Here is a 13,634-nt window from a genome sequence, read left to right on the forward strand (position 1 = left end):
GTTCTTCAGGAAATTTCAGCAGTATCAATGCCCACCATGTAAAAAACAGTGACAGCTCCACATAGTGCATTAAATATGTAGAAATGTATTTAAAAAGTTAAAATTGCACTTACAGTTATGTAGTTTAAAATTTGCCTTGAATCTAATGTGCCGGCCGGTACACAAAACTCTCAGGCACCCGTCCACTGGGGGAACGTCAGGAGCTTCTTGGGTGACGACAGCGCGCCGCTCGTCACCCAAGAAGCTCCTGATACTGCTGAAATTTCTTGAAGAACGAGATCCAACAAGACTGCATATCTGAAACTGCGAGATTGGGACCTATTACAGCTGTATTGCTGTTTCTGATCACCTTTAATAAAGGATCGTGGGACTTTGGTAAGAGGCCAATCCAAAAGTCTGGTGGAGGAGATATCACGTTTTCCTTTGGACATGTTTATAACCAATCTGTAATGTGGCACAGATGCACGGGTGTTTGATATACTACCTGCTATCTAATGGACTTTTTGCTATTATTTTGGACTATTAACACATTCATAGCCAAAGTTTATATTTAGCTAATGTTTTTTTGATTTAAGTGTTCTTCGTTTGTTTTTGGTTCTCACTTGTAAATCACCATCACTGGTGTGGGATTTTGAGGTGGCTGCATGCTGCACCCTGGTGGCCAATATAGGTCGCTCCTGACATAGCAGCCAGCCTTTCACTTATATCACCATAGATCACCCACTTGCATACGCTTGTGTCCGGCAAGAAGGGTGGTTGAGGTAGCGCAATTTATATTTTTCTTATTCTCATAGACACACCTAAACCTTGTGGACGGCCTTCCCAGAAGAGTTGAAGCTGTTATAGCTGCAAAGGGTGGGCCAACTTAATTTCATACCATGTGGACTAAGACTGGGATGCCAGTAAAGTCCATGTGTGTGTAAAGGCAGGTGTCCCAACACTTTTGGTAATATAGTGTATATATGTAAAAATGGGTATCATATATTATACATAATAATTATGTAACTTATAGTATTGTATCGATTAATTCCAGACCATAACAGTGATTCCTACACTTGTTATCAGCTTTTACCAGTTTATATAGATTGAAAAAGATGAGATCATGTTTGGGACTTATAAGATTATGAGATCATGTTTAGGACTTATACGATGAGATCATGCTTGGGACTTATAAGATTATGAGATCATAATTGGGATTTATAAGATTATGAGATCATGCTTGGGACTTATAAGATTGTGAGATCATACTTGGGATTTATAAGATCATGGAATCATGTTTGGGATATTATAAGATCATGAGATCATGTTTGGGACTTATAAGATGATGAGATCATTTTTGGGAATTATAAGATGATTAGAACATGTTTGGGACTTATAAGATCAAGAGATCATGTTTGGGACATTATAAGATCATGAGATCATGTTTGGGACTTATAAGATCATGTTTGGGACATTATAAGATCATGCGATCATTTTTGGGACATTATAAGATCATGAGATCATGTTTGGGACATTATAAAATCATGCGGTCATTTTTGGGACATTATACGATCATGTTTGGGACATTATAAGATCTTGAGATCATGTTTGGGACTTCTAAGATCATGAGATCATGTTTGGGACATTATAAGATCATTAAATCATTTTTTGGGACATTATAAGACATGAGATCATGTTTGGGACATTATAAGATCATGAGATCATGTGTGGGACATTATAAGATCATGAGATCATGTTTGGGACTTAGAAGATATGAGATCATTTTTGGGATTTATAAGATGATTAGATCATGTTTGGGACTTATAAGATCAAGAGATCATGTTTGGGACATTATAAGATCATGAGATCATGTTTGGGACTTATAAGATCATGAGATAATGTTTGGGACATTATAAGATCATGTGATCATTTTTGGGACATTATAAGATCATGAGATCATGTTTGGGACATTATAAGATCATGCGGTCATTTTTGGGGCATTATAAGATCATGAGATCATGTTTGGGACATTATTATATCATTTTTGGGACATTATAAGACATGAGATCATGTTTGGGACATCATAAGATCATGAAATCATTTTTGGGACATTATAAGATCATGAGATCATGTTTGGGACATTATAAGATCATGAAATCAGTTTTGGGACATTATAAGATCATGCAATCATTTTTAGGACATTATAAGATCATGAGATCGTGTTTGGGACATTATACTCTGTATATTTCGTGCTGGAAATTGTACTATAAAGAGAGTGGTTCATGTTGCTCGTTATAAGGTCAGCAGGACACAAGTAATGAGCTTACAGAAGCCATGTTCTACTATTCTCAGCCATGCACTATTAACCACCTTGATCACAGTCACAGATGCTCCCAGTGCCTTCAACCATTGCTGGTTTTACAGCTAATAATGTGCAGCAGACATGAAGAATGGTGAGGACTTCAGACCATTAAAACACACAGTGCTAAATTGCTGTGCCGACTAAAGTCTGGAATCCCAAGAGCCATCCATATGTACTATTGCTCGGCATATTCCTATGTACAGTCCATTATTAGTGCGCTGCCTCCTTGCCATCTCACATGGTATGTCCAGCTTCCCTCCTAATTAGCAGGACAACGCTTTATGCACACACTCCTGCTCCATTCATTGCATCCGACCTACCCTGCAGGTGCGAACACAGAGGAGGACAACTTACCTGCAAGTGTGTGCTGTGTACTACCCTCCTCCTCGCCTTCCCCCCGCTCCTGAGCGCTGCATTCCCCGCTCCAGGCAAACTTTACCAGCTTTTCTATTATCCACACTCAGGCTGAGTGTTGTTGGATGAGCATCCTCTCCCTTCCACCTGTCCCCGACCCATTCCAGAGTCCTGTCCCTGACCCATTCCAGAGTCCTGTCCTCGACCCATTCCAGAGTCCTGACCCATTCCAGCGTCCTGTCCCCGACCCAGCCCTGATCCCTGTCTCCGACCTGTACTGGAGCTCTGTCCCTGACCATTGTCCCCGACCTGTACTGGAGCTCTGTCCCTGACCATTGTCCCCGACCTGTACTGGAGTTCTGTCCCCGACCTGGACTGGAGCGCTGTGCCCGACCTGTACTGGAGTTCTGTCCCCGATCTGTTCTGGAGCTCTGTGCCCGACCCAGCCCTGATCCCTGTCCCCGACCTGTACTGGAGCTCTGTCCCTGACCATTGTCCCCGACCTGTACTGGAGTTCTGTCCCCGACCTGTACTGGAGCTCTGTGCCCGACCCAGCCCTGATCCCTGTCCCCGACCTGTACTGGAGCTCTGTCCCTGACCATTGTCCCCGACCTGTACTGGAGTTCTGTCCCCGACCTGTACTGGAGCTCTGTGCCCGACCCAGCCCTGATCCCTGTCCCCGACCTGTACTGGAGCTCTGTCCCTGATCCTTGTCCCCGACCTGTACTGGAGCTCTGTCCCTGATCCTTGTCCCCGACCTGTACTGGAACTCTGTCCCTGATCCCTGTCCCCGACCTGTAATGGAGCTCTGTCCCTGATCCAGCCCTGATCCCTGTCCCCGACCTGTACTGGACCTCTGTGCCCGACCCAGCCCTGATCCCTGTCCCCGACCTGTAATGGAGCTTTGTCCCTGACCCAGCCCTGATCCCTGTCCCTGAACTGCTCCAGAGCATATCCCCGACCCAGCCCTGATCCCTGTCCCCGACCCAGCCCTGATCCCTGTCCCCGACCCAGCCCCTGGCTCCTCCAGTACATGAAGAGCACCCAAGCATCGCACAGGACATACCATGGGGGATCTGAGCTCTCTGCTTCTCCTCTCTGCCCTCTTCTTATGGGACTGTGAGTAAACACTTCCTATATTCCATGTTCTAATTGTTGGGATCACTGTGTAGGACATAATCTTATATATATTCCTCAGTGCATGGACAGCACTGATTATACAGATCCACACACTCATCCTGATACTTTGGATGTATTTGACATTTTATGACATGTGTATCATTTGTTGGTTTATATGCATGCTCAGTTCAATTAGTTCAGCTTCATTTACAGAAATATATACATATTATCTCCAGAGAAGTGCCGACAAGGCACCGGATGGGGGTCAGTGATGCAGAAGAATATATTGCATGGCTTCTATTTGCTGTTCTGTATAGTCAAGGTCATCTCAGTACAATACTTTTCTAACACAATGGCCAAAAAATGAGCACTGTGCTGTTGTGTAAATGAGAATTAAAGGATACACACTTTATTTCCCACAATTATGTAATTAAAAAGAGCTATAATCTGATTATAAAAACATCACATTGCGCTGTCCTGACTTTATTATTGTGTATCAATGTGCTATGCAGGGTTGAAAATAAATAAAATAAATATATATTTATTGTTCAGTAGATTTACAAGTCAATACCATCAATATATGTATTTCCTATAAGATCCACATTCTGTACTTTATATACTGTATGTGTACATTAGTTTGCTGCTTGTCACAATGCTTTGGCAGGTATATACAATATAGTTGTCCATTTTATATAATATACACCATGAAATGTAACTTTGTGGATTTAATAGCTGTCCCTTACATGAAAAGTGTAAATAGCTTCAGTGTAATGCAATGCAGTGCATGTAATATGGTTAGTTTGGGCAGGTTTGGTATCTGACATGTGCCAAATCTTAAGAGTTATAGTCAGCTATGTCTGGAGCAAAGTCATATGTAAATCAATATGTATTAATTATCATACAAATATACTCTATGCCAGACTTTAGTAACCTTTTTTTTAATATGGAGGAATCCTTAAAAAAAATTCAGGTGTTGGGGATCTTTTGCCGATATTTGTTATATGTACAGTTCTGAAGACATTGCCATGCACACAAGGTTGTATGTATAAGAATAAGGAATCACTTGTATTTGACACCCAGGGCTTTTGGACATGAAAAAATAATTTTAGCAATGATAATGAAACAAGTAATAATGATGGCCAGAAAAGCAGACAGTGGAAACTGTAATGCTCCCTAACATTAGTGGTCAGTGGAGTCCCCCTAGTACACTGGCTGTCAGTGGGAGGAAAATAGCTTACATTGGTGGGAAGTGGAAATAATGCTCCTTGCATTGTTGGTCAACTTAAAGAATGTTCCTTACATTGGTGGTCAAAGAATGCTCCTTACATTGTTGGTCAACTTAAAGACTGTTCCTTACATTGGTGGTCAAAGAATGCTCCTTACATTGGCGGTCAGAGGAAAGATTGTTCCTTATATTGGTGGTCAGTGGAAAGAATGTTCCTTACATTAGTGGTCAATGGAAAAAATGTTCCTTACATTAGTGGCCAGTGGGAGGAATGTTCCTTACATTGGTGGTCAACTGAAAGAATGCTCCTTACAATGGTGGTCAGTAGAAAGAATGTTCCATACGTTAATGGTCAGTGGGAGGAATGTTCCTCACATTGGTGGTCAATGGAAAGAATGTCCCTTACATTGGTGGTCAATGGAAAGAATGTTCCTTACATTAGTGGTCAGTGGAAATAATGTTCCTTACATTGGTGGTCAGTGGAAAGAATGTTCCTTACATTGGTGTTTGGTGGAAAGAATGTTCCTTACATTGATGGTCAGTAGAAAGAAAGTTCTATACATTAGTGGTCAGCGGAAAGAAAGTTCCTTAAATTGGTGGTCAACTGAAAGAATGCTCCTTACATTGGTGGTCAGTGAAAATAATGTTCCTTACATTGATGGCCAGTGAAAAGAATGTTCCTTACATTGGTGTTTGGTGGAAAGAATGTTCCTTACATTGATGGTCAGCGAAAAGAATGTTCCTTACATTGGTGGTCAACTGAAAGAATGTTATATACGTTAGTGGTCAGTGGAAAGAAAGTTCTTTCCTGACAGACTCCATGGCAGCCTACGTGTGGGTTAATCCCGCCTCTCATACCTCATAGGACCCTACTCCCATAAAGCTTTGCTTCTCCCAATAGACTGTGTTCCTTTTTTGTCCTCCTCCTAGGACCAAAGTAGTTTGTTACTTCAGAAAAAGATATCCCCTGATCCATAGTCCTGGTTTTATTACACATGGAGTGTTTTTTGTATGGCTCTAATGTCCAACAAGTCTCAACTATTAGTGGGACGGACGTTTTTTGTGAAAGCTTACTAACCTGCCACTGGCAGGTAAGCAATTATCTGACTATATATCCTGGCTATTAGCAGGTGGTCATATCTACTGGCCCAGATCTTGCAGAGCGTGCAGCGGTGGCTATTGTATCCAGGATGGATTATGGGGTCTCCACTGGTGGTAATGTATGAATTCGTTTACTTACTGTAATGGCAGCCGGTTTATGTTTGTTGTCTGTCTGCTCATGGCCGCTGGAACGCATTGCGTTTCAGCCTCGCCGCTTTCTGAGGGTCTGCGCATGCGCGGGCCTCGTTTGCGAACGAGGCTTGGTTGCGTGTGCGCCTTCCTGTTTCAGTCAGCCGCGATCGCGCATGCGCGCGAGGCCTAAAGGGTGACGCCGGTTCACCGCACAGGCGCACAGCTATGCGCGGTGACGTCATTGACAGGGGCGGCAAGTTTAAATAGCTGTCAGGTACAGCTAATCAGTGGCACATCCTGACGGTCTGATTTGAAGTGTGTGTGTCTCTGGTCTAGGTAAGAGGCTGTACTAGTGACTGCCTTATGTCTCCTTAAGTGTTATTTATTGTTTGCCTGATGCACTGTTGTTATTGGTTTTTCCTTAGTACTGTTTGTATCCTCACTGCCATGGATGTGTCACCGCCCCCCTGTGGCCAAACCTTACGCTGCAGGTAGGATGGAATTATTTTCCCTCTGCCTGTTTTCTATGGGGTTTTGGTTTAAAAAAAAAAAAAAAAAAAAATGTATTTTGTCTTTTTTGTTTCCAGTCCCTCTAGGTCTACTTCTCAAATTGTAGCACGTGAAGATAATAATGAAGTTCAATCACAAAAACATCATTCAAGTTCTAGAAGCTCTAGATCTTCATCTAAGCATTATAGAGAAGGTTCTAGATCCTCGTCTGGTCACCACTCTCACCGTCACTCCAGTCATTCTGAAAGGAATTCCTGTTGGGGATGTAGAGCTCAGGTCCCAGAAGGAAAATCCCTCTGTGAGCCATGTTATTCCCGTGCTGTAAGGGAAAGAGGGGGTGAGGACCAGCAGGTTGAAGCCCTGGTCAGAAGAGTGGTCCAAGAATCCTTGAACATCTCTACTTCCGCCCAAGCGGTTGTTCCTCCTGTTGAACCATCCCCAGTCCTGGTACAGGATGATCCTGAAGTTGCGGGGCCCTCTAGAGTCAACCGCTCTCCAAGTGTTTCCTCAGAAAGTGAAATGGAAAATGTCCATTATGCTGCTGGTTTTGATTTTTCCCTGGTCCCAACATTGGTGAAAGCAGTCAAGGACGCTTTAAAATGGGAGGATCCAGTAGAAGCACCTTCCAAGCAAAGGAAGTTCTTTAGCCAGCTTAAGAAAGACCGCCCAAACTTTCCCCTCCTTGGTGAACTAGGAGATGTAATTATGGAAGAATGGTCTGGTTCAGACAGGAAAAATTCTTTACTATCCAAGATAGCGAAGTTATACCCATTCAAAAGTGAAGAGGTGAGACATTTAGAGTCAGCTCCTCTAGTCGATGCGGCCTTGATGAGACTGGTGAAACACGTCACTCTCCCTTTGGAAGACACCGTTTCCTTTAAGGATGGTCTGGAGAGGAAAATAGACACTGACTTAAAACAAATTTATATTACAGCGGGCATGGCCTGTAAACCAGCCCTAGCGCTGGCAGCCCTGTCAAAAGCAATGGAGGCCTGGACAGGTGAAATGGACACTGTGTTATCTTGTGTCTCTGAAGACATATCTGGAAGCATCCCAGTCCAAGAACTAAAGATGGCTTCAGTCTTCCTAGGGGAAGCTTCCCTTGACCTTATACGTCTAGTGTCTCGGGTCATGCTTTCCTCTGTCACAGCCAAGCGTGCCCTATGGCTACGCCCTTGGATGGCTGACCCTGCCTCTAAACAGGCATGGTGCAAGATACCCTTTTTGGGTTCTTCCCTGTTTGGGAACAAACTAGATGATGCCATCACCCGAGCCACGGGGGGTAAGTCAGGGTTCCTTCCCCAGGATCGTCGTCCGTATGGACAGAAAAAATTCTTTCCCAGGCAAGATCAAGATCGGGCAAGGGAGGCCCGTCGGTACAGACCTGGACGTGATTTTAGGAGGAATTGGAGAAGAAACCAACCCTCTGGTCAGAAGCCGGCAAAAAGCCCTTCTTCTGGTGGACGTGAGGCTCCGAAGTCCTTTTGATATAGAGCCGGCCCAGACGGAAAGAGTCGGGGCTCGTCTCTTCCAGTTCAAGCATGTCTGGGCAGCCTCAATAAAAGATTTCTGGACAGTAAAAACAATATCTACAGGCCATTCTTGGATTTTTACAGAACCCCCTATTCTTCAAGTCATTCACACAACAATTCCATGCTCAGAAGAAAAAAGACAAGTCCTCCTGTCCTACACGAGCTCTCTTGTGGCTCAAGGTGCCGCTATACATGTCCCAACGGCCGAGAGGTTCCAGGGGATGTATTCACCCCTTTTTCTGGTCCAAAAAAAGTCAGGTTCCTGGAGACCAGTGATAGACCTGACACATCTGAACACCTTTATCAAAAAAGAGAAGTTCAAAATGGAATCGCTGCTCACGATCCGGCAAGCAGTTCAACCAGGCGACTGGCTTGTGGCCATAGATCTGAAAGATGCTTACTTTCATGTGCCCATAGCAATGGAATTTCAGAAGTATCTGCGGTTCGCAGTAGGCAATATTCACCTCCAATTCGTTTGTCTCCCGTTTGGACTCACAACATCCCCACGGGTATTCTCAAAACTCTTACTAGCTGTTGTAGCCCTGATCAGAACCAGAGGCGTTCGTCTACACCACTACCTAGACGACCTACTACTGCTATCGCAAAACAAGGAGCAAATATTGACGCACCGGGATCTGGTCATATCGATTCTGACCGAGTTTGGCTGGCTACTGAACAAGGAGAAGAGTCACCTAGTACCAACACAATCACTGATATTTCTCGGGGCCCAATTCAATACATCTCTAAGTACCATCTCTTTGCCCCTGGAGAAAATCCCAGTTGTTCGCGACAGGATCCGTTGCGCTCTAGAGTCTCCTTTCCTGAAAGCCTCACAATGCCTCAACATTATAGGCACCATGGTCTCCACAACTCCGATGGTGAGATGGGCACAGTGGAAGATGCGGCCCTTCCAGAAGGGGTTTCTTCAACAGTGGGACCCGAGATCACAAAACCAATTGATCCGGATAACGTCACACATGCGGGAAAGTCTTTCCTGGTGGCTACTAAGGAAAAATCTCCTCAATTGCCATTCCCTAGCTCCTGTATCTTGGATCACGATCACGTCAGATGCCAGCAACACAGGTTGGGGGGCTCTCTGCCTGAAGGAAGTAGCCCAAGGGAAGTGGGACTTTCCGTCCCAGAAAATCGTGTCCAATGTGCTGGAACTTCGCGCAGCCTTCTGTTCCCTACAAGCTTTTCTTCACCTGATAAAGGGGTCTTCAGTCCTCCTAAGGATGGACAATACGTCAGCAGTCTCGTACATCAAGAGACAGGGTGGTACTCGCAGTCTGTCTCTACTGAAGGAGGTGAATCCAATTATGTCTTGGGCGCAGACACACTTGAAGGATTTGACAGCGGTATATCTCCCCGGATCTCAGAATCTACAGGCGGATTTTCTGTCGAGGACATCCCTCGACAACAACGAGTGGTCTCTCCACAACGAGATTTTCAGTTGGATCCTGTCACTGGATTTTTCACCAGAAGTGGATCTGTTTGCATCCCCATGCAATTTCAAGCTGGAGAAGTACTACACCAGATGTCGCTGTCCCCAGGCCTTCGGGGTGGATGCTCTAACGGATCAGTGGAGGTTTCGCAGAGCCTATGCCTTCCCTCCAATTCCAGTCATCCTCAAGTTTCTATCGAGACTCAGGTGGGAGGAAGTCGAGATAGTGGCAATAGTCCCATACTGGCCCAACAGGCCGTGGTTCCCATTATTGTTTCAGCTGAGCTTCCGGGATCCAGTTCCTCTTCCATCCAGATCAGATCTCCTGCTACAAGGATCAACTCCTCATCCATGTCCAACCCATCTACATCTCATGGCCTGGTTCTTGAAAGGGGAAGGTTGGAAGCGTTAGGTTGTCCAAGCGGAGCCATCTCCACCCTATTGAACGCTAGGAGACCAAGTACTAACAGAATCTACCAAAGGATATGGTCAAAATTCTCTGACTATACCACTTCTATGGACGGTTCTCCTGATAATCCCAGAATTCAGGACATTCTGGGTTTTCTTCAGACGGGTCTTGAGCTACCTCTATCTGTAAGCTCACTAAGAGTCCAAGTCTCGGCTATCTCCGCATTCACCGGGATATCCTGGGCCACTCACACTCTCGTCAGACAGTTTTTCAGAGGAGCTATCCGACTGAGACCTCTAAGAAAACCAAGATTCTCCAAATGGGACCTTCCGCTAGTTCTGGATTTTTTCTCAAACATACAGAATTCAGACCAACAACCAATCAAAGATCTTTCTCTCAAGACGGTCTTTCTAGTGGCCATGACTTCAGCGAAAAGGGTTTCGGAAATTGGCTCATTGGGATGTAAGGAACCTTTTCTTACGTTCTTCCCGGACCGGGTAGTCCTGATTCCTATGCTAGGTCACAAACCTAAAGTTACATCAGTCTTCCATGAGAACCAAGAGATCGTCCTTCCCATCTTTCGTTCTTCTGAGGACTCTGAAATTCATCCTTTGGATGTTGGGAATGTATTAAAACAATATCTGGAAGCTACAGCATCTTTTCGGCAATCCGATCATCTATTTATTTCATTTCACGGAAAGAATAAGGGAATGCGTGCTTCCCCTAGATCTATTGCAGCATGGATTGTACAGGCAATCCAAGGGGCTTATAAAGCGAAGGGTTTGGCTCCACCGGAAGCGGTAACCGCCCATTCTACTCGGGGCATGGCTACGTCGTGGGCGGCTGCCCGACACGTCTCTCCGGAAGTTATCTGCAGAGCGGCCTCTTGGTCATCACTGAATACATTTATGACGCACTACTGCGTGGAACCGGCTTCCTTATCGTCGGTTAATTTTGGTTTACATGTTTTATCTGTTGACAATGTCAATTAAAACTTTTTCTTTAACCAGCAATTTGCCCACCCGGGTGTGTATGGCTAGTTATTTCCCACACGTAGGCTGCCATGGAGTCTGTCAGGAAAAAGGAAAATTTATATGAAATACTTACCGTAATTTTCCTTTCCTGATGGACTCCATGGCAGCCGGAGTTCCCTCCCCTTTGCTGGAGTAGGCTATATTACGGAACACAGTCTATTGGGAGAAGCAAAGCTTTATGGGAGTAGGGTCCTATGAGGTATGAGAGGCGGGATTAACCCACACGTAGGCTGCCATGGAGTCCATCAGGAAAGGAAAATTACGGTAAGTATTTCATATAAATTTTCCTTTTTAAATTGGTGGTCAACTAAAAGAATGTTCCTTACATTGGTGGTCAACTGAAAGAATGTTCCTTACATTGGTGGTCAACTGAAAGAATGCTCTTTACATTGGTGGTCAGTGGAAAGAATGTTCCTTACATTGGTGGTACAATTAAAGAATAAAGTTCCTTTGTTTTAAATGTGATGTTATATGTTTATTATTATAGGACTAACAAGCTTACCCATTGCACATCTATTCTATACCCTTTTCCAGTATTGTGGTGATACACAGGTTAATATTGTGGTGTTTACCAACATAAGGGATGACTTGTGCATTAATCTTTGATCCTGACACTTCCAGAATGACTTTTGAAGAGTGAGGGCCTCTTAAGCAACTTGGTAACCAGTCGCGGGCCACAATGAGCACAACGGGTGGATTACATGTCCGTGTCTGCTTTGCATATGCAGTGCGGACACGGACACAGCCCACAATATTTTTTAGCAGGTCTTATTAGAGGGAAAACACAAGTTGGTTTATATCTGCCACTACTTAAAGGTGAATGGAGGGTCCAATTGTTTGGACTGACAGTGTGAAAGGGGCGCAAGGCTGCTTTCACACTGATGCGCTACGGTTTACCCTCACCACGGGTGCAACTCAGTGTACCTTTTGGCTTTCCTGTACTTTGCAATAGACTTCTATCAGGTAATAACAGAAGTCTATGGCTCAGTGCAGGTAACCCGCAGGTAAACTGCTCTGCACCTGCGGATCAGTTTGAAAGCAGCCCAGTAACCACTGCAGAAATGATATGCCCATATATACACTGTGGTTTTAGTAATTAACTGACCCTTAATAACAGTATTCTATTCTATCCCAGAGCGGGAGGTCGCGGGCCACATCAGAGGGCTTTGCGGGCCACTGGCTGGGCACCCCTGCTTTACAGTCTATAAGAGTCCAATGACAAAACATAATGGATTGTGGGAAAAAAAAACATAATGGTAAGGTATTAACAAACGTTTACAAACATGTAACAAAACACTTATCTGGGATGAATTGCTTTCACTGGTCTTCATTCGGGGCTGACTATGTTGCTAGATTAATCATAAAGATAGTATGGAACTAAGAGTCGGTTCACACAGCAGCGGCACGACTTCGGGGGTGACTCTGCAAATCGTCCTGAGGACGACTTCAGAGGCAATTTGCAAAACGATTTCTGTATAGAAGTCAATGCAGGTCGCCCCGAGCCGCCCCCGAAGTCGTACAGGATTCTTTTTCTAAGTCGGAGCGATTTGCGTCGCTCCTATTAGAACGGTTCCATTGCATTGAATGGGACGCGACACGTCAGGCGACTGTCGCCCCAGTGTGAACCGGGTCTAAAGGAACAGGAGGCCATATGTAAAAAGTGATTTGGGTTTTTTAATAGCACTGGAAATGTATACAGCTTTTGGATTGTAAGCATCCTGAGGGAGTTTTCAAACCAAGGTGCCATCCCCACATTTTATTTATTAATTTATTACAATTATTTATATAGTGCTAACAATTTACACAGCAGTGATATCAGCCCCTGTCTTTAACTGCTTGCTGACCAGCCGAAGTCATTATACTGCCGCAGGTTGGCACAGCTGTGCGAATCGCGATGCACATGGTCGGCGGGCGCAATGTCCTCCGGCAACCCGCAATCGCTCCTCAGAGAGCCGGACAGATCCCTGTTCAGTCAGGGGAGTAGAGAGAGATCTGCTGTTCCTAGGGATCAGGAATAGCGATCTCATTCTACTCCCAGTCAGTCCACTCCCCCCACAGTTAGAAACACTCCCTAGGGAACACATTTAACCCCTTGATCGCCCCCTAGTTTTAACCCCTTCCCTGCCCATTGACATTTATACAGTAATCAGTCTCTATTTTTAGCTCTGATCACTGTAAAAATGTCAATGGTCCTAAAAGTGTCAAAAGTGTCCGATCTGTCCGCCGCAATGTCGCAGTCCCGCTAATAATTGGTCATCACCGCCATTACTAGTAAAAAAAAAATATATAATAAAAATGCCATAAATATATCCCCTATTTTGTAGACGCTATAACTTTTGTGCAAATCAATCAATATACGCTTATTGCAATTTTTGTTTACCAAAAATATGTGCAAGATTTTTTTTTATTGTTTTTGGGGATATTTATTATAGC

At 44.4% G+C, this 13,634-nt stretch overlaps 1 protein-coding gene across 1 annotated transcript in view; it reads left to right on the plus strand.

Moving 5' to 3' along the window:
• Window positions 1-2,557: 2,557 nt before the first annotated feature.
• The window catches only part of CHRNB4 (cholinergic receptor nicotinic beta 4 subunit), a 66,804-nt gene continuing 55,727 nt past the window's right edge, over window positions 2,558-13,634 (plus strand). The window contains exon 1 of the mRNA XM_040343130.1: window positions 2,558-3,814. Within this exon, the coding sequence (XP_040199064.1) occupies window positions 3,763-3,814 (52 nt within the window). The 5' untranslated portion in view covers window positions 2,558-3,762. The remainder of the gene's footprint in view (window positions 3,815-13,634) is intronic.

The sequence above is a fragment of the Rana temporaria genome, chromosome 3 (assembly GCF_905171775.1).
Source record: "Rana temporaria chromosome 3, aRanTem1.1, whole genome shotgun sequence".
Taxonomy (NCBI): Eukaryota; Metazoa; Chordata; class Amphibia; order Anura; family Ranidae; genus Rana; species Rana temporaria.